The sequence below is a fragment of the Seriola dumerili genome, unplaced genomic scaffold, assembly GCF_002260705.1.
Source record: "Seriola dumerili isolate Sdu_G_001 unplaced genomic scaffold, Sdu_1.0 BDQW01000068.1, whole genome shotgun sequence".
In the NCBI taxonomy this organism is placed as follows: domain Eukaryota; kingdom Metazoa; phylum Chordata; class Actinopteri; order Carangiformes; family Carangidae; genus Seriola; species Seriola dumerili.
The window spans coordinates 3,803,236-3,824,313 of record NW_019174323.1 but is presented as its reverse complement, the minus strand read 5'-3'; the positions used below and the strand labels follow the sequence as shown (position 1 = coordinate 3,824,313).

Sequence of the window (21,078 nt, the reverse complement as noted above, 5' to 3'; positions counted from 1 at the left end):
AATATCACTGCTGAAGCGAGTCTGAAATCCAACCGGCACAAACCTGTGGTAAACGTCATCTGCTAAAGAAAGATCGGGGATCTGAATGAAACCTCCTGAACAGCTGCTAATGGACCATACGATGTGATGGTTGTTGTTGCCAAACTGCTGTTTCCAAGATCAAGAATAAACTGAAGCATCAGTGCTGTGTATAATACGTTACGTTTTGCAAAGTAAATTTCAAATTGAGTGTGAGAAAACCAGGCTGGCATTTCATTTCTCTACAATGCAATGTCATAATTATTCCCTATAATATAGATATACAATAACAATTTGATTTTTGATCCCTCTCTATTTTACTCAAATGTTATGATGAGAGTTATTATTTAGCTTTATATCTTCAAGTGGTTGCAAAGTGTAGTTGATTTAGCTCTACCAGTCTGTGTTGACGTTAATTAGTTTCTTTCTACATTTCCACATTACATTACAACCAACATAAAAATAGCTAGCCAGTGGCTAAAATTAGAAATGCATTGACTCGATGTTTTTCTCCGGATACAACTTCCAAAGCCCTCAGTTCATTTATCTGCCAATCACGACTACAGATCTGAATATCTGTGTCTCTTTCCAAAATTTAAAATCTACTTACTCACTCATCATTTTTGTTTGGTGAAAATGTCTGCAGGTTTATCAGCACTGCAGCAGGAGAAGAAGAAGCTGCAGGAGGACTTTGCTCAGCTCCTGAAGGAGAGGGAGCAGCTCGAGGAGCGCTGCACTCCTATGAGCATGAGAAGATCCAGCTGGGCCTCGGCTGAGGAAACTAAGTGGGAGGGGTAGCCTCTCTGCAGCCTCTCTTAAAACTGTTTGGTCTGTAAAGTTAAAGTTTATCTCAGTGTACCAATATTGATTTTACCATTTCCTGCCCCTCCCTAAACTCAGTGTCACTAGTATCAATCACACCATGGCAGCTTGGATACAAGAATTGATATGATAATTTCTTTTTGTGCAGTTTATCTCTCCTGTTCACTGATGCAGGATGTGATAATGTTGATAAAAAAGGTATTGTGGATGATGATCTTCTGCGGCCCTCACCACAGTCTGACAAGCAACATCACTGCGGGTTTGTTTATGATAGTAGGTATGCAGGAAGACGAAATAGAACGGGCTACTCTTTAAATAATGAAATTGTGCCACAAAGATTATTTTCCACTCGTCTAAAGACGCTCAGTGTTTTTGATCCCGGAGACTGACTGGATAATCGCTGTTGTCTTTTCACACAGGGAGAATACGAGTTTCACCTCACAGCTTCTTTAATTATTCAGCTGTTGTTACAGGCTCCCGCGGCAAGAGAAACATGATCGTCATTCACGCCAACATGTTTGGTCACTGTGTCAAACTCAAACACGCTCAGTTGAGGTTTTGTAGATCATAAGTAACAGACATCAAACAGGATGTATACAATATGCAATTTCGGCGTTCTAGTGGAGACAGAACAATAAATCTCTTTCATATATCTCTATTAGAGATGAAATTACATTTATTGAAAATCAAATCTTGTGAGGCAAGGTGCTGTAGTTTAACCCAACAGATGTCCACCTTCAATAGTAATGTTTGACCCTGAAAAAAAGAGTTTAAAGTTAAAATTATCATTAAATTATTATACTTAATCAGAGTTGAAGAAATTACCGATTAATTGTTCATTTTGTCACTTGTAGGAAACATGACAACAAAACTGGTGACAGCCTCTTCAAAAGTCAATATTTTCTGGTTCCGGTAGTTGAATATCTGTGGGTTTTAGGATTCATCGATTAGAGAAAATAATTGGCAAATTAATGGTTAATAAAAATAATTGCCAATTGCAACCCTTATTATTGTTCAGGACATGCTCTAAGGCTCACATTAATGATTGTTTATATTATTGATTGATCTATCATCATTTCTTGAGTCATCATTTGATCTTGACGGTGGCCTCATTAAATGTCTTGATTTGTCCAAAATCCAAAAATAATGTAAGACAAGCAAAAGCAACAACTTCTTACATTTGAGAACCTGGAACCGTCAAATGTTTGGTAATTTTTGCTTGAAAACTTAAAAGATGTTCGCAATTATTTAAATACCTGCAATTCATTTTCGGTTAGTAAACTAATTCAATTCATCAGCTAATCGCTTGGAGCTCTACGTGCACGTATTTTTGCTTTACTGAACTGAATGTACAACCTGAATGGCTCCGTTTCTCTGCCCTAGGTCTGTTCAGAAGTCAGGGAAAATCTCATTTGCTGAAGCAGCAGCTGAAGGAGTGCAGGGAGAGTTGGCCTCAGCGGTGTGGGGAGTTGTGTCACTGCGGGGGTCAACTTAGAGAGGCTCCGTGTGAGCTGACAAACACCCAGGTCCTGCCTCCCAAGAAGCTCACGGGCTAACCCGCACACGAACCCTGGAGCTGGCAGTGTGCCCTAGAACGAGCTTCAGCGCCGCAAAGCGAAGTGGAGCTGCTCAGAGAAAAGTAGGACGCCTAGAGGGAGAGCTGCACATCTCAGAGATGCTTTGCCAATCGGGCCCAGGAAACAGACAGTGTCAGGTGTTCCAGGAAGCAGAGGAGGAGCAAACCTGCTCGCTTATGAAAAGCCGATGAGGCGAAGGGAGGCCGCAGCGGCAGAGCAGCAGCGAGGCCCTCCAGAACATGAAGGTGCAGATGGACAGGATGAGGGCTGAGCTGGACTTGAGCGTCAGCGGGCCGAGCAGCAGACGGGAAGCTTTGAGGAGGAGGCGGATATGGCAGAGAGAAGGACAAAGTAATCCGGCTACCAGAAGCAGCTGCAGCAGAAACTATGTGCAGGATAGTCGCAGGAACCGAGAGCTGAGCAGCTCCTTGCGAGGATCTCAGTCAGGAACTGGCGAGACAGAGAGGACGACGAGCGGAGCGCGGAATGATATAACTTTGATGAATGCCACAGAAATTTGACCCTTGTGTCTCTCCTTCTTTTGATTTGCACTACTGTCAGCTAAACCTTCTTTTCACCTACATGTCACAGATCTGGTCTCTTTTGTACGAACCGTCTGCGAGATGACAAACAAGCAGACTGGTATCCACAAGTGTAAAGAAAAACACATCTGCAGCCACACTTTAGTTCTGCCTCATTGGTCTATTCCCCACAGAGTCTCACTTAAAAAGCCCAATACCTATTAGTCGTTAGTAGGCGCTCTGTTAATGTCTCCTATTAGTGTTTGCACTAACTAACTAGCCTACTCAGCTCCTGGCTCTCTTTCACAGTTTTAGGCTTTTGTGGGAGATGTTTTGTGTATGAGTAACTTCACCAACCTTTCACCATCCTCCTCCTGTGTTAGTATGATCCCACCTCCCCTGCTGGTGTTAACATTACACTCCACACTGATGTTCGCAGTCACTCCATCTACTTCTGTTACATTAGATGGAGCCAACAGCTGTTGTCAAATGACAGGTGACATAGGATACACAACATCACAGCGTTGTCATGAAAGTGAGTGAAATATAGTCGATCTTAAGATTCTCTCTTCTTTTTCAGTGACAGAACATTCTGATAATCAGTCTTGCAAACAAAGCATCAGTTACTGGCAAAACAATCTCCCCAAAAGGGCCATTAGCAGCTGAATGGAAGTTCTTCAAAAAAACTTTTAAAAAAAAAAAAAAAGATATCTGAACATCTGCAAGTCCAAGACAACTGGGTAAACGTCATCTGCTAAAGAAGATCGTGGGATCTGAATGAAACCTCCTGAACAGCTGCTAATGGACCATACGATGTGATGGTTGTTGTTGCCAACTGCTGTTTCCAAGATCAAGAATAAACTGAAGCATCAGTGCTGTGTATAATACGTTACGTTTGCAAAGTAAATTTCAAATTGAGTGTGAGAAAACCAGGCTGGCATTTCATTTCTCTACATGCAATGTCATAATTATTCCCTATAATATAGTATACAATAACATTTGATTTTGATCCCTCTCTATTTTACTCAAATGTTATGATGAGATTGTTATTATTTAGCTTTATATCTTCAAGTGGTTGCAAAGTGTAGTTGATTTAGCTCTACCAGTCTGTGTTGACGTTAATTAGTTTCTTTCTACATTTCCACATTACATTACAACCAACATAAAAATAGCTAGCCAGTGGCTAAAATTAGAAATGCATTGATCCGATGTTTTCTCTCCGGATACAACTTCCAAAGCCTCAGTTCATGGTATCTGCCAATCCGGACTACAGATCTGATATCAGTGCTCTCTCTTTCCAAAATTTAAAATCTACTTACTGTTCTGGACTCATCATTTTTGTTTGGTGAAATGTCTGCAGGTTTATCAGCTGCAGCAGGAGAAGAAGAAGCTGCAGGAGGACTTTGCTCAGCTCCTGAAGGAGAGGGAGCAGCTCGAGGAGCGCTGCACCTCCTATGAGCATGAGAAGATCCAGCTGGGGCCTCGGCTGGAGGAAACTAAGTGGGAGGTGAGCCTCTCTGCAGGCCTCTCTTAAAACTGTTTGGTCTGTAAAGTTAAAGTTTATCTCAGTGTTATCCATATTGATTTTACCATTTCCTGCCCCTCCCTAAACTCAGTGTCACTAGTATCAATCACACCATGGCAGCTTGGATACAGAATTGAATATGATAATTTCTTTTTGTGCAGTTTATCTCTCCTGTTCACGTGATGCAGGATGTGATAATGTTGATAAAAAAGGTATTGTGGATGATGATCTTCTGCGGCCCTCACCACAGTCTGACAGGCAACATCACTGCGGGTTTGTTTATGATAGTAGGTATGCAGGAAGACGAAATAGAACGGGCTACTCTTTGAAATAATGAAATTGTGCCACAAAGATTATTTTCCACTCGTCTAAAGACGCTCAGTGTTTTTGATCCCGGAGACTGACTGGATAATCGCTGTTGTCTTTTTCACACAGGGAGAATACGAGTTTCACCTCACAGCTTCTTTAATTATTCAGCTGTTGTTACAGGCTCCCGCTGGCAAGAGAAACATGATCGCTATCACGCCAACATGTTTGGTCACTGTGTCAAACTCAAACACTGCTCAGTTGAGGTTTTGTAGATCAGTGAAGTAACAGACATCAAACAGGATGTAATACATATGCAATTTCGGTTTCAGTGGAGACAGAACAATAAATCTCTTTTCATATATCTCTATTAGAGATGAAATTACATTTATTGAAAATCAAATCTGTGAGGCAAGGTGCTCGTAGTTTAACCCAACAGATGTCCACCTTCAATAGTAATGTTTGATCCTGAAAAAGAGTTTAAAGTTTAAAATTATCATTAAATTATTATACTTAATTTCAGAGTTGAAGAAATTACCCGATTAATTGTTCAAATTTTGTCACTTTTGAGGAAACATGACACAAAAACTGGTGACAGCCTCTCAAAAGTCAATATTTTCTGGTTCCGGTAGTTGAATATCTGTGGGTTTTAGGATTCATCGATTAGAGAAAATAATTGGCAAATTAATGGTTAATAAAAATAATTGCCAATTGCAACCCTTATTATTGTTCAGGACATGCTCTAGGGCTCACATTAATGATTGTTTATATTATTGATTGATCTATCATCATTTTCTTGAGTCATCATTTGATCTTGACGGTGGCCTCATTAAATGTCTTGATTTGTCCAAAATCCAAAAATAATGTAAGACAAGCAAAAGCAACAACTTCTTACATTTGAGAACCTGGAACCGTCAAATGTTTGGTAATTTTGCTTGAAAACTTAAAAGATGTCGCAATTATTTAAATACTTGCCAATTCATTTTCGGTTAGTAAACTAATCAATTCATCAGCTAATCGTTGGAGCTCTACTGTGCACGTATTTTTGCTTTACTGAACTGAATGTACAACCTGAATGGCTCCGTTTCTCTGCCCTCAGGTCTGTCAGAAGTCAGGGGAAATCTCATTGCTGAAGCAGCAGCTGAAGGAGGTGCAGGGAGAGTTGGCTCAGCGTGTGGGGGAGATTGTGTCACTGCGGGGTCAACTTAGAGAGGCTCGTGGTGAGCTGACAAACACCCAGGTCCTGCTCCAAGAAGCTCACGGCGTAACCCGCACACGAACCCTGGAGCTGGAGGTGTGCGAGAACGAGCTTCAGCGCCGCAAGAGCGAAGTGGAGCTGCTCAGAGAAAAGGTAGGACGCCTAGAGGGAGAGCTGGCACATCTCAGAGATGCTTTGGCCAATCAGGGCCCAGGAAACAGACAGTGTCAGGTGTTCCAGGAAGCAGAGGAGCACCTGCTCGCTTATGAAAGCGATGAGGCGAAGGCCCAGCGGCAGAGCAGCAGCGAGGCCCTCCAGAACATGAAGGTGCAGATGGACAGGATGAGGGCTGAGCTGGACTTTGAGCGTCAGCGGGCCGAGCAGCAGACGGGAAGCTTTGAGGAGGAGCGCAGGATATGGCAGGAGGAGAAGGACAAAGTAATCCGCTACCAGAAGCAGCTGCAGCAGAACTATGTGCAGATGTATCGCAGGAACCGAGAGCTGGAGCAGCTCCTGCAGGATCTCAGTCAGGAACTGGAGAGCAGAGAGGACGACGAGGGCAGCGGGAATGAGATAAACTTTGATGAGATCGCTGCCACAGAAATTTGACCCTTGTGTCTCTCCTTCTTTTGATTTGCACTACTGTCAGCTAAACCTTCTTTTCACCTACATGTCACAGATCTGGTCTCTTTGTAGAAACCGTCTGCGGAGATGACAAACAAGCAGACTGGTATCACAAGTGTAAAGAAAAACACATCTGCAGCCACACTTTAGTTCTGCCTCATTGGTCTATTCCCCACAGAGTCTCACTTAAAAAGCCAATGACCTCTATTAGTCGTTAGTAGGCCGCCTCTGTTAATGTCTCCATTAGTGTTTGCACTAACTAACTAGACGTCAGCGTCCTGGCTCTCTTTCACAGTTTTAGGCTTTTGTGGGAGATTGTTTGTGTATGAGTAACTTCACCAACCTTTCACCATCCTCCTCCTGTGTTAGTTATGACTCCACCTCCCCTGCTGGGTTTAACACTACACTCCCACTCTGTGTTCGCAGTCAGCTCTCATTAGTTCTGTTAATTTAGATGGAGCCCACGCTGTTGTCAAATGACAGTGAACATAGGATACACCACACATTCAGCGTGTCATGAAAGTGAGTGAATCAGATCGAGGTGTTAATGACGATGTGGAGAGAATTATGTTATTGTGTCTTTTTTTCTTTTCCTCTCCTCTCTCAGAACAACAAACGGCAGATGTTTCCAAAATATGTCTAACTTCCTCCCGAAGAATTGGCAAGGTGACTTGTTAAGTTGGGACAAACACCAAAGACAAAAAACTAATTTTACAACTATAAATGATACAAATTACAAGTTTTTGGACTCTAATATTAGGCCCAGTTTGAGGGAAACAAAGTTCAAATTGTACTCTCATATCCTGGACATTTTGCCCCAAAGAAATACAGGGGGGTGGAAATATCATAAACATCTGTACAGTCTAATGTAATTAAATACAACAACATACCTGGAACAGATATTACCATAACACCTTACATCCAGTGCACATGTCAGCGTTTCTCTTGCACGCACACACACACACACACACGATCTGAGTCGCCTTTAAAACAAGCTTCCTCAAACTCTCCTCAGAAGATTGATTGCATCACTTTTCTTTAAGTGTAGGAAGGGGTGGGCGATACAGATCCATTTCTATAATTGTATACAGTGTTTTTATAACGTCTACTGTTTATCGTGAGATAGTAAATATTGTGGAAAATAAAAAGCACAAGTGTTACTAATAACATTAACGATGGCTCCGATCTACTCGAGTAACAGTGAGTCAGCATGTACAATACGAGGGCTGTGTCCAAAATCACTCCATTTAGTCTACAGAGCACTACATTTACTGTGGTGCATTCACACAATGTCAGCAGAATGGGAAGAGCAGGAATAAACACCTGTTATTCTGACTTGTTAGTGTTCACGCATTACTCCAAGGTGTTGGCTCTAGTGTTAACAGTGAGGTCACACCAGATAAACAGCCTAAATTAGCTGCTTTTGTTGTGTTGTGTTACTTGTAGCAGTGCATTACGAGGGAAATCAGATACAAACAAACAATATGTCCCCAATAAAATTAGCTTAATGTGTTTCCACTCTGGTTTTCTGTGCAAATTGAAAACAGGTGGATGGAAACACACCTAATCATCACACAAAATTAAGTTTTACAAGAGTCTGAAATCTCATTTTACTCCTTACTATAGAGTAAACTACTGAGTGTCCTGAAAACAAAGCAGCTAAATGAAATTCAGCCATCATTAGTTATATTATTTACATCTGTGCTTTTCCTATTGTGACATGTTAAAAATGTCATCTGTGATAAAGACCTATTGAAAAGGGTTGTTTCCTTTTTCTGTAAAGTCATGGGTATGTTTGTTTTCTGGCCAAACAATTTAAACACATAGAAAAATACTACTAAACTACATTAATGCAGAAATCAGTGATCTGTTCCCTTTAAAATATCTATTTTATTACATTAGGAAAGGTAAAATGTTTTGAGCCCAGATTTGCTCTTCATCAGGTACAGAGGTCTCTGACAATGTACTTTTCATGACATGAAGTAAAAATTATAAAAGGGAGTCATGAACTATGTTTCCAAAAAGATATGCGTTTTGTACACCCACATAAAGCTGTACTTCTTACCAATTTACAGTCCACACTGGCCTCATACACGCACAGATATTAAAGGGTTAATGACCACAGTATATAAACAGTAAGATAAAGTCTGATCTTTGACACTTGATACTGTCTCATGATATACAGTCTAACCTCATTTCACCCACTCCTAATGTTTTAATGTCAGTCCCGGCAATATGCTGCTTACATAAGGCCAAAACTAGTTAAATTCAATCTGTTTTCCCAGTTAAACAGAAATATACATAGAATGAATACTGAAGCTCCCCCGCGTTGGCTCTTGTATTTGCTAATTAGAGATCATACTTCAGTACTACTCTGTCGAAGAGGTGGTAGGAGATTGATTACTGTGTGGGAGATTTGTGTCTCACATCACCGAAAGAGGGAAATCATGCACTGGATGACGGGTTTTTTGGTGTAAAGTCAAACTACTTAGACCGTGACGTGACTGTTTTTCCACCAACCTTTAAAGTAGAGGATCTGTTTCATGTATTTTCACTTCCCGACACTACAAGGGGACACTCTGTTCCTCTGTCACTGCTGATTGAATTATAATCCTCTGTAAATAACCCTGACAAATCAGAAAGTGTACAGTCTTCTTGCAGACTAGTCTGTCCATGTCAGAAAAATACAAACATAGCCACTGTGAATAGACCAAAGCAATGTCACACATTATATTTTGCTCCTACAGTACAGATACAGTTGCCTGTATATTAATGTTTGTGTGGGTTTGTGTTCCGGTTCCTCAGTGTAATTTTATAATCCACAATATTTGTATGAAGACATTAAATGTATATTTTCATGCTGTACATTTCTTGAACAAACCTACTATGTTTTTAATTAAAAAAAGACTAAATTTAATCACCATCTGTGGAGATTTGTTTAACTCAATACAACTTCTTCCCAAGCCTGCAAGCCCTAGTCGAAGTATTTTCTCCCTCAACTGTGTTGTTGCACTAAATTATACACTTATTATGCAATATCGTATTTTGTCTTTGTAAAGTACAGAAATAAGAGTCTTAAGTTTATTTTTCCAGGTGTACATTTAGTTCAACAGTTTTATCTGCCTTGTAATTCTCTCCATTGCAATCTGGGTTATTTATTCTACAGCACTCATTTCGTTCACATGTTTTAAGGTTTGTGCTCTGGTGTGATTACAAAGGGCTGCTCAAAATATTCCTCATTACCTGCTGCCCAGAGCAGAAGAGTTTCTGAACGGCTCACGTCTGCCTTCTGCAGGTCAAGAGTCTGATTTCAAGACAACTTAACAACATGGAGTTACACTATTCTACATGGGCAGTCCACAGGGCTTTTAAAAAGGCACTCGGGTTACAGTTTGTCGTACTGCATATTTAAGACTTCAGGAGCAAAGACATTTGCTACTGGTCCACTTACGTATGTGTGTTTTAAACACTGGTGGATGTTAAAACAGCATAAGATGTAAAAAGAAAACCATGTTCTGGACAATTGGCTCCTGGGTTGTGATAAAATGACATTAAGGCATCAGGAGCATTATTTTTTCAAAATCTGTGTTTACTTTGTGTGATTTAGTGACAATTCCTTTCATATATCTATGGTCTTAATTTTCTTAAACTTCCCAGAGTCCCAGGACCTAATGCCTGAGGCCACTTGTTTTTCAGCTCAAAAAATTCAGTCACCAGCATCCAGGTCATTATTCCTCACTTTTAACATGAATGGCAAAAATCACATACCTGACCTCAGAGCTCAGCAGTATGTTTCAGGTGTGTTCCGCTTCTCGGTGTTAAATCACAAGTCACAATGAGCATCTCAGTGTCCTCCTAAATGCTTTTGGGGACTTTGACCACAAACACCATGGGGTCTTTGGCCTTATTGCTGAAGGCTTTCCGGATGATGTCGACAGCATGCTGATGGGTAACTCCTTGCAGGGAGAGTCCGTCAACAGACACTAACTCAAATCCAGCCTGCAGACACCAGAGGGAAGGTTCCAGTCAGATACAGTAATAAAATATATATAAAAAAACATTTAAGTACAAACACACAGACATCTACAAAATAATTTAATTTAGTTTCCTCAGAAGCTTAGTAGAAGTTAAGTTTAATCAATATATATTCTTGCTTGGAGTAAGGTTAAAGTTGGACAGTTGTGACAGTGGATTTGAGTCAGCACCATAATAACTCATGCTACAGCTATTAGGAAACTCATATGATAGTTGCAAAATATCAATTCTGAATTCTTAAAACTTTTAAGACCTTAAATTAATTATTTTTAGATGATTTATATATCCATGCATTTTCTGCTGCTTAACTGGATCCAGGCTGTGTTCATTTAATTCATTATAATATTAAGAATTATTGTTTTACACTGATGGGAAGTAGAGAAAAAATGTGATATAATAATAAATTATTATATTTTCAAACGTTGGACAGTGTGATCATGAAACAGGTATTAAATTGCATTTTAGGTGTTATTAAAAAGACCTTATAAAAAAGGTCTTAAGTTTAACTTTGTGAACCCTGCAGAAAAACTCTGGTCAGTGACTGTCCTGTTACCTTGAGCACCTCGCAGGTGGAGGCGGCTCCTCCAGGAAAGATCTTCTCGATCTTCACCACCGGCTGAATCTTGGACTCCATCCCACCAGATATACTGATGCCTGCAGCATAAACAGGAGTGGCAGTCATTAATGTATTCTATATTTGTGAACCTACAGTATCACATGTGGAAAGTTGTACTAGTCACAGAAGCAAAATGTGTGCACATTTATTTTTATGTGTACAACACGCATTTCTAACTTAGCATTAGTCCTGCTGTCTACATCTGGTACTGACTCTGTGGCAACTTTAATAGGTCATAAATTCTACCTTTACAAAAGGTAATGTTCTGTTTTGATTGACACCGTCAGAGAGGTGTTAATTTAACTATATATTTATTAGCAAGGTCATAGTTTGCAGTGATCTTGAACTGGATATTTTCTAAAGGGTAAACTGACCTTTAAATTACAACAAATTATTCCATTTATAATATGATTCCAACAGCCCAGACATTAAACCGAACACATTTACCCAGTGACTGTTTGGTCTTGGAGATGCTGACAGTTTTCAGCTCGTACTCCTGTTCAGCGTCAGAGCTTTTGAGTCCATTCTCAGAGGACGCCTGGTGGCCATTCATCTGTTCACTCCCGACTTGTTGATCTGGACTCGGACCAAACACCTGCGACAGCAATGGCCGACTCCTGTGAGCTGCACTCTGCAGCGTGAACACCGTGTCTTTACTCCTGTCTCCACTTTTTGCCTTTTTGCCCTTAGAGTGGCTGTTGCTCAACGGGGACCGTCCTCTTTCTGTGTCTGGCCTGTCTGAAGTCGAGTGCAGTGAAACCTCGTCAAAGTGCACGGAGCGAATGGTGCCGATCTCTGTTCGGAGAGGAGGGTGGGAGTCGCTGCTGCGGGACAGCAGCCAGTTGGGGAGCATGGGATTGGCAGAGGGGGGTCTCAGATGTCTGGACTCTGTGTTGTATCCGTCCACCGGTATGTCCAGCAGTGGGGTGAAGGATCTGGAGGTGTGGGGCTTCTCTCTAGACTCCTGGGACCCGGACAGACCGAGCTTCTCCAGCTCCTCCAGCAGGTGGCTCTCCTTCTCCACCTCCTCAGCACTGTGGAGCTCAAAGCCTCCCCTGTAATCTGCAGGGAAAAGACATGTTTCAGCATCTTTTTTTATCTTCTGTGCACATTTAACTCAGGCTGTGGTGTGAGAGAAATAGATGTATGGAAGCCAATGAATCACAGGAAAAAAAAAAAAATTGATGGAAAGTTAGACGTGGTAAAAATGATGAGATAAGAAGTCAAATTTTAACTTAGTATCTGACTGCAGTTGAAAATTAGTCAGCTGCAGAAACTAACATGAAATATTTTTGATTTAGTATCTTAGTAATTTTAACTTTACTTGCGTGTATGTTTTAATTTTTCATGTATTTTTTTTTCTTTTCTTGGCAGAAGTAGACTCCGTACTTTGGCATCTCCTGCAGAACACATCAATTGTTAATAATCAATTCTAAGAAAAAATATATTGTATATTAAACCAATTTTTAATCATCAAAACCACCTCCGCCTTAGAGGAAATCAAACAACCAGCCTCCTGGAAAGATTAGACCTAAGAAACTAATACAGTAGTGGAGGTGAAAGGCACCGACCTGGGATGGGAGTGATGAGGCGCCGTTTGGGTGCTCGACCAGATATGGGAGAGCGAAGGGGAGGTGTTCGAACTGAAATACAAAAGATGAGAGGGACGCAAATTTACAGATGTTGCAAAAGATGTGAAGAACAATATTCTACTGAACAGAGCATTACTGTGTTCCATAAATATCTGATTTGTGTTGTAAACTTATATCTTAATTAGTAAGTTAGTACTTAATTAATAAGTATCTTAATTGCCAAAGCACATTTAAGTGATAAGTTCTTATACTCATGTTTAAAAAGTAAAAACCTCAGCTAGAGTTCTTCTCTGATATTTGCAACACACAACTTACTGATACATAACACACAAACATCTTTTGGCATGATAGTGCAGCCATGCCCTACATGTGATACCCTACCAGGCCCCGTCCTCCCTCTGTCTCATTGTTTGTGCCCACCATGTACGTTTGACATTTTCCTGCTGCTTGAGTGGACTGCAGCTGTCCCTAACTGATGTCTGTCTGTTCCATATTCATAAACATTGCCTCAACTTTGTTACACCCCCTGTAGTGTGAATATGTTTGGAAACATGAGTTGCAACTACACACTCAATTTTGACAGGAACTGTATATAATGTTTTTGAGGGATTATGATTATATCTAACATTTCTGCCAAAGCAACTGAGAAAACTGTAAAGTTGCTGCAACAAATTCAGCTCAGGCTCTTGTACAAATTCAGTATTTATCACACGCACTTGAACGGTACTTGAGGATATCGTAGGCCTCGACTTCAATGGGAGTCACCATGTTATTGAATACACTCAGGTCAGAAGGTGGAAGCAGCATTCTGTGAAAACAAGATAAACAAATGCTGAGCCATTTTTTCATGTTGTGTTACATTACAAATCCATTTTAATTAGTCCTCAGTGTCTTATTGTGAAACAGTTGGATTTGAGATGATTATCCTGAAATCCTTAATCCCCTTCTGGGTAGTATTTGTAATACCACTGTTTCTCTGGCTGGATTTACACATGAGCCAATCAAATATTTGTTTTGTGAAAAACTGTTTATCCACATTTATTATACAGAGGCAGAGAGAAAATCTACATGATGGAAATTTATCTTTCTGTGTACATTTTATACTTTAGCAACGATATGAAGCTGATGGATGAATCATAGTTAATCTTAATATCAGTAGGTGTATCAAACTAAATAGTGATTAATCCCTGTTTATGCTCCTTTTACCTGACTTCCCTCAGCAGCAGCAGCTTTTCAGGCCGGTCCAGCACGGCCAGCAGGTGGCGTATCAAGTTCTCCACTGACCGCTCTGCTACGTACTGTAACAGTCAAATCAGCTCTTTAGTATCCAGTTGATTACGTCACGGGTTATTACTTAAACTGATGTGAAACATGTCTGCATGGTCTGCATTACCACATCTAAACACTAAAGTGTCAGTCTGTCTGCAGCTGTGAACACGCTTCTTACCCGTCGACACGTCTTCATTACAGCAGCCACCTCCTCCTCAGTCAGCAGCCTGCGGGCCATGTCCTCCACCACGCCAAGCATCTCTGAATTTGGCATTGCGGCGTGCTGCCGTCCCTCTGGAGACAACAGAACGATGCCAGTAGAATCAGGTCAAATAATGCCATGTCCACTGGACAATAAATACCGCTCTGCAGACCATTTCCTCCTGCTTGAGGAACATTTGCTAAAAACTACAGGGAATTACAGAGACATTTTGTAATGAAACTGTATATTTCTGACCTGTTTAAGACTGACATCTTCAAAAAGACAAAGGGTTTGGGGCTGAGAGCCACAGACAGGAAAGGAGGTCAGGAAATACTAGAGACAGTAATACGTAGCTGGTTTTGGTCTTTTTGTGAGATTTGTTGAGAATAAGAAAAATACAGTCAAATGCCAGCCTCATACTTTTATGTAAAGAGAAATGTTGTTTTTCTAGCCTCTCGAAATCCTGAGTTTTCTTACTTAGTGGATATGATGTGTAGAGCAACCCCTCAGCACAGACATTTTGCTGGTTAACACAAAAATACACCTACCTTTGCCGGCCCTGTCTGTGGATGGAGACTTGGAGCGCCCCCTGGAAGTGTCTCTCTTGCGTCCGCCCCTGAACAGCAAGTTAACGAAGGTCTTTGAGCGCTGCAGGGTGCTCTTCTCCTCGGGGTCCTTCCGTTTCTGCTTCTTCTCTTTCTTCTGCTTGATCTCTAAGATGGGACAGCAACAGTAGGTCATTTATGAGGTTCACTCGTTCAATCTTTTTATGAAATGTCCTGCCTCACCTGCCACAGTGACTTGGCTCTGCGACCTGCTGATTGGTCGGCTCGGCATGCTGAGAGCCAGCAGCATGGCTGTCTTGGGCGACTCCTTCCTCCCCCTGGCCTCCTCTCCACGAATCAATGTGTCTTTGAGCAGAGTTGTGGGTCCCAGGCTGCGAGTGGTGTCTGCACCCTTCTTCTGAGGAGGCAGGTCTGTCTGGATGGCGGTCTCAGTTCGCTCAGACTCAGACCTGGACATAAAAACCACTATGATCATGCTTAGTCTAGTCTGGATGTGAACACGTGTTGCTTTTTTTGACAATTTAAATTAAACTCAGGTTTTGTTTAGGTCTGGTATTTCTTGCTGATGCTTCAAGATGATAAGCCCAAATGTGAGAAAATAAATAACAAGATCATCCTGACCTCTGGTCCTCAGTGGAGATACAGACATCCACCATGTCTGAGCCAAACGGCAGGTTGGGGGGGAACATGACCTGAGACAGGCCACTCAGAGAGCTGACCGGAGTCCCAGACGACAGAGACGAGGCTGAGGAGTTGGAGTCTGAGCCCTGGGAGGAAGATTTCTGAGTACCATTGGCCACTGGGGAAGAAAAAAAGAGATCATTTAACTCTAAACAGAACTGGATTCAAGCTTTCTAGATAATGAAACAGTGGTGATAACACGGGAGGAAAAAAAACAAACAGATACATACACTTATTGAGCCACCTGTACTCTGCTACCATCTCCTTATAAGCAGGGTATCGTCCTGCTTCCTGTGAAGATATGGCCACAGATATGCAAATGAGATACAGTAGAGACCTTGAAACTTTCATGGGATCGCTATATTTGATAAAGAGTAACCCTAGAACCACACACAGACCCAAAAACACACACCTCATCCTCTTCAAAGAGAAGCACATTTCCCTTCTTGACTTTCTACTAACCTTTGATATCTGCAATGCTTTCTAACTCTGCTACCCGTTTCAGTTTCCATGTGGTGAAACGAGGGGATCCCGAAACGAAACTTACACAAAACACAGGCTCTATGCTTTGATCAGCACCTGATCCCAGCCGCCTGGTGAATAATGCACACGGCCTGGCTATTTTTCACAGCGCGAAACCCAAGCTCCAACAAGTAAAGTGAGCAAGGAATATTACGACTGCATGCCAGCTGTCAGCCCTGCCACACACACACACACACACACACACACGTTACATCTTCTCATGTAGTTTGTGTTCGGTTTTTCATGTGTGAGAGAATTAAAGATGAAAGACAAGGAACGGGTCAGAAAGTTAACGTGTCAGGTCATTTAATCGAGCCAGTAATGAAAGAACCGACATGTTTCTAATAACAGTCATTATGGAATGTGATACGGCCTCTTCAGCTTAATTCAACACCAAACATTCAACTGAGACTGCTTGACTTCTACTGACGTGTTAGATAAGACGAAGGCTTCCACGTCATGTTAACACATTGTCTATAACACACACCTTATCCTTTAGAGTATTTAGAGTAGGATAGTACACAATGGATTTTCTGTTATTTTTCTATTAAACTGTATATTAATGATCATTTCTAACCAATCATCTTTTAAAAAACTGGCAAAAAAGCTGCTTCTTTAGACACCACGTGGATGTGTCCTGGAGGAGGGAAATTTGTTCATTTTCAATACAAAATTACATTTGTCAGTTTAAGATAAAACACAAAGTATTTCTGAACAAATTTCTCTGATTTCTCGTCACATTTAATCCTGCCACATCAACCTATTTCAGCTTGACATGCCACTGAAAAGCTGTTTCCTTGCGAATCTAAAAGATGCGTTTTCCTGCAAAAATGCATTAATGTTTCAAGACACTGGCTCTAATGTGAAGTCCAAGACTATAGCCATGTTTTTGTTAATTTGAGATGATATATATATATATTTTTTTTTTTCCATCTTTCACAACTTCAGCGGCTCCGAGTTCTCCCACATCATCCGCTATGAATTCAGGATCAACAGTCATCATCATCCTCACCTTGATGGTCAACATGACGTGCGTGTGGCTCTTCAGCACCTCCACTGCACTACTGTGGCTGATGTCCTCAAAGCTCACTCCATTGGCAGCCATGATCTGGTCCCCCATCTTAATTCCATTCTGCTCAGCCAGGCCTCCAGGATCCAGTCTGAGTCAACGAGAAAGGAGCGAAATACAGGCTCAAAAACAAAACAACACTACAATAACAGGTTACAATGTGTGGAGGCTCAAATAAGACAAGAACAGAGCAACTTACAAAACGACTGTCAATATTAAGAACACTAAAATGAGCTAAAAAAAAATGTAACAATATGCAATAGCAATAAATTCAATCTGGGATACCAAGTTGTTTAATTTATTTCCTTCTGGAAACTATTTCAAAAGACTGAAGCTGAATACATGAAATCTCAGACAGACAGCAGATGTGCGTTTCATGATCTAGGATTATGATTTGAAGATGAACTCAAGATGAAGACGAAGCTGATGTTTGTCTAAAATGGCTTTATAAATAAAACAAATATATAGCAATGATTCAAAGGACACATGGAGAGAGGGCCAGTTAACTCTGGAGCACGGGGCACAATGAGTTCATTTTAAGTTGGTTAATCAAATGTGAGGATTTGTTGCTTTTCTTTGTCATATATAATTATAAACTGAATATCTTCGGGTTTGAGCAGATGGTGACAAAACAAGACATCTGAAGAAGACATGACCCAAGACTGAACAATTATAATGCATATTTGCCTTTTTTGGACATTTTACACAATAGATTGATTAAGCAAGAAAATAATCCAGAAATTAAATCGAGAATGAAAATAATAATTAGTTTCAGCCCTGGAATGAATATAAACAGCTCAATAAATGTAGCTAAATGTTAAAGACAACAAAAACATGATCCAGAAGACCACGTTTGATAAAGGATCATCAGGTGAGGCAAACTGTGACATCAGTGCAAGTTTTCACATGTTTCCTGCCTTTGTGATTCAAAGCAAGTTTCCCTTTTGTTTCCCTGGTACCCACTTGGAGACATAGATGCCCAGACCAAACTCCTTTCCCCCCCGGATGTTAAAGCCAAGGCAGTAGTCATCTGAGGTGGTGTAAAGGTGGACAATCCTCTGTAGGGCGCTGCCTGAGCTGGCCTCCGAAGGTGTCCGTCCGCTCTCCTCCACCACCATACGCCTGTGTATTAAGTCCACCCTGAAAAATAAACAGGACACAATACTGATTATCCACCTCAGCCATAACCACATGATTTTAAACTGAGCTAAGATCCAAAAAGAATAGTCTTTAATCACCAGGTGGTCTTTTCCTTGGAGTAGCGGATGCCGGGGACTTTGCCAACACGTCGCACCACCATCCTCAGCCTGTTGTTTCCTGTCAGGACCTTCACAGCACTGCTCATGGTGATGCTCTCCAGGCTGATGCCGTTCACCTCCACTAGTTTATCGCCCACGAGCAGGCCTGCTTCCTCTGTAAAACAAGAGAAGATTGACACACACATACTGAATAAATCAGACACACACGTTACTGAAGTTTTGCTCAGTGGTCACATTTTATACCACCTTTCCTTCTTTCCATATTGTAGTAATTCAGCTTACCTGCTGTGCTGTTGTCCTCCACCTTACTGACAAAGATGCTGAGGCCATGTTCTGAGCCTCCACGCACGCTGAAGCCCAGCTTTCCATCCACACTCTTATCCACTGTGATCGTATGGAGGTCCTCACTGTCATCGCCACCTAAAAATATCACATGGCTGCTGTGTCAGTGAGCCAATAATGGTCAATGATGTTGGTGGAAATTCCTTAAATGTTAAATTAACGTCAGTCAAGTTTGAATCTGACTTCTCCACCTTATTTGACAACAGTGGTTCTCTACCTTTGGAGCATCTAATTTATTTTAGAGGGCTGTCAGATGATATCAGACTGTAGCCCTTTGCTGGAAATTTTCTATTTGTGATTTTGCGTTATACAAATAAAACTGACTTGATACAGTGACAAAACTAACATTTTGTTCCTGATATACTGAATGATATAGCTAAATTAAATAGTTTTAGGTCTTTTGTCCTCTAATCATCAAAATGACACATTTCTGGGAACATTTGTGGCCTGTAAGACATCGCTTTCATGTTCTCAATTTAATATATTATAGTATGTACACCTGGCAGAGAGGTGCATAGGGGAATAAAGTCTCCAAGCAAATAAATAAATAAATAAAGCACAATAAGCTTCTGCAAGGGTGTAACTTCCACAAAATCCAGATTACAGCACAGATATGGGTTGTAGGGTTAGTGATGCAGGCAGCCTGAGAGCAAAGCTTGAGTTTTAAAAAAAACACTACAAACTCCCATGTATTTTGCCAGTTAAAAATCATTTTAAATGTTTATTTTAAACTACAGTTTATATGCTCTGAAAAAGACATTAGAATTGAACATCCAGAAAATATCCAAAATCAAAAATAAGGCTGTAAAGATGGAAATTATTTGAAGACGATTTGAAGTTGCGTTACTGCGATAATAATAAACACGATTTACATTTCTGTTGTGCTCGTCTCATTTTGTGTATGTACCTATTGCCTCAGATTTTTGTGATTTGTGAACAATTGGTTGTTGCAGTCTGAGACTTGCGTATGAAGTTGTTTCAGACTTTTAAAACCACACTAATCCAGTGTTTTGTCACCAGTGGGTTGTAATATCCACAACACAACCAGCACAGCTGTTCCTCACCATCCACAGGAGAATTGATGAGGATGACCCGTCCCATGGGTGAGGAGGATCGGATTCCACGCCGGCGCTGCTCCTTCTTCCGTAAGAGGTTGCGTGTAGCAGTGTGTGACCCTTGGGTCCCGGGGGTCTTCTCCCTGCGGGACAGGTCTGACGAATGAGCCATGGAGGCTGGCAGGGTCCCCTTTCACACTCGCGCTCCACCGGGGGCTCAGCTCCGGGTGGAGGAGTCTACAACAGCATACAGCAGAAGGAAGGGGATCCTCAGGCAACTCTGTGTCCTCTGTGTTCCCTGCATACTGAAACTGCTGTGTTTATTTGTATTAATGTGTTGTGTAGTAGCTTCCTAGTAGAGTGAAATGGCAGGATAATCCAACTCACTGTTGCAGGCTGCTTTGTGACATGACAGCTGACTCTTCCTGGAGTCACTCTTTGGTCCATTCCTGCCCATGTTGCATCTCTCTCACCTGTCACCTGAGGGTCAAAGCAACAGTTTGTGCATAAACAAACACATCAAATACACAAAATACAGCAATGCATTGATAAGTAAAAGCATCTTAAATGTTAACATCCAACTGCATCAACAGAAACTGCATTTGTGGCTGCAGGTGAGGTTAGAAACAGGATTTAATCGTTTAATTTAGCTCGCACCTGACCCACTTAAGAGTCAGGATGTCACATGGTGTCGACACCATGGTTACATGTCACTAAACTTAACCCGTGATAACAGTGTGTCCTCATGGCGTCACCTTGGGGTTCCCCCCCAGCCGTATCTGTGCCTCAGCAGCCGGGACAGAGACGCCGAAAGCTGCAGCGTCAAAAACGCGAAATTTAACCGTTAGCGTCAAACTATAAATAAAAATATACATTAAACCAGGTTTATCTGCGTCTCATTTAGCACACAAATATGCTACATACGCTTCAGTGTTTACTCCACGACGATACCTCATACTTGCAACAATCAAGTGCTGTGTAAAATAGCGAACAAGCGTATAAACAAAATACTCACATTTTAGCTTCTAAACCGAAAACACCGCAGATAATATCTCATTTAATGTATATTAACACCGCCAGACAACAGATACTGAAAGGAAAGAGTAAACAACCTCGCGAAAAGTGTCCCTGTGTCCTTTAAATCCATCTTATAGTCTGCAAATAAACAACATGGACTCCGCTAATTATCCCACCTGTGTCCATGTTGAGCAAAATGTCTCAACGCACCTGTTCGGGACATTCCTCTCCATGACGAAGCCCCGCCCCCAGGCCGCGTCGA

The 21,078-nt window shown here is 41.3% G+C and overlaps 2 protein-coding genes across 3 annotated transcripts in view; one reads left to right on the top strand and one right to left on the bottom strand.

Moving 5' to 3' along the window:
* Positions 1–6,597, top strand: part of LOC111219848 (leucine zipper putative tumor suppressor 2 homolog) — a 35,845-nt gene extending 29,248 nt beyond the window's left edge. The window contains exons 6-7 of the mRNA XM_022742678.1: positions 4,299–4,445; positions 5,869–6,597. Of these exons, the coding sequence (XP_022598399.1) occupies positions 4,299–4,445; positions 5,869–6,576 (855 nt within the window). The 3' untranslated portion in view covers positions 6,577–6,597. The remainder of the gene's footprint in view (positions 1–4,298; positions 4,446–5,868) is intronic.
* A 3,849-nt stretch (positions 6,598–10,446) lies between these two features.
* On the bottom strand, positions 10,447–20,918 carry pdzd7 (PDZ domain containing 7). Of its 2 annotated transcripts, none has more exons than XM_022742676.1 (18): positions 20,815–20,918; positions 20,187–20,279; positions 19,809–20,036; positions 18,685–18,822; positions 18,382–18,556; positions 18,107–18,283; positions 17,087–17,234; positions 15,783–15,843; positions 15,493–15,670; positions 15,094–15,320; positions 14,854–15,018; positions 14,282–14,397; positions 14,041–14,132; positions 13,551–13,642; positions 12,814–12,885; positions 11,690–12,304; positions 11,180–11,280; positions 10,447–10,590 (listed from the first exon to the last, which is right to left on the bottom strand). In XM_022742676.1, the coding sequence occupies exons 3-18, from the start codon at positions 19,969–19,971 to the stop codon at positions 10,447–10,449; spliced, it is 2,664 nt and encodes an 887-aa protein (XP_022598397.1). In that variant the 5' UTR covers positions 19,972–20,036; positions 20,187–20,279; positions 20,815–20,918. The 2 variants fall into 2 exon arrangements, 1 of the variants encoding a protein (XP_022598397.1); XR_002665029.1 differs by having other exon boundaries at positions 10,506–10,590; positions 11,721–12,304.
* Positions 20,919–21,078: the final 160 nt, after the last annotated feature.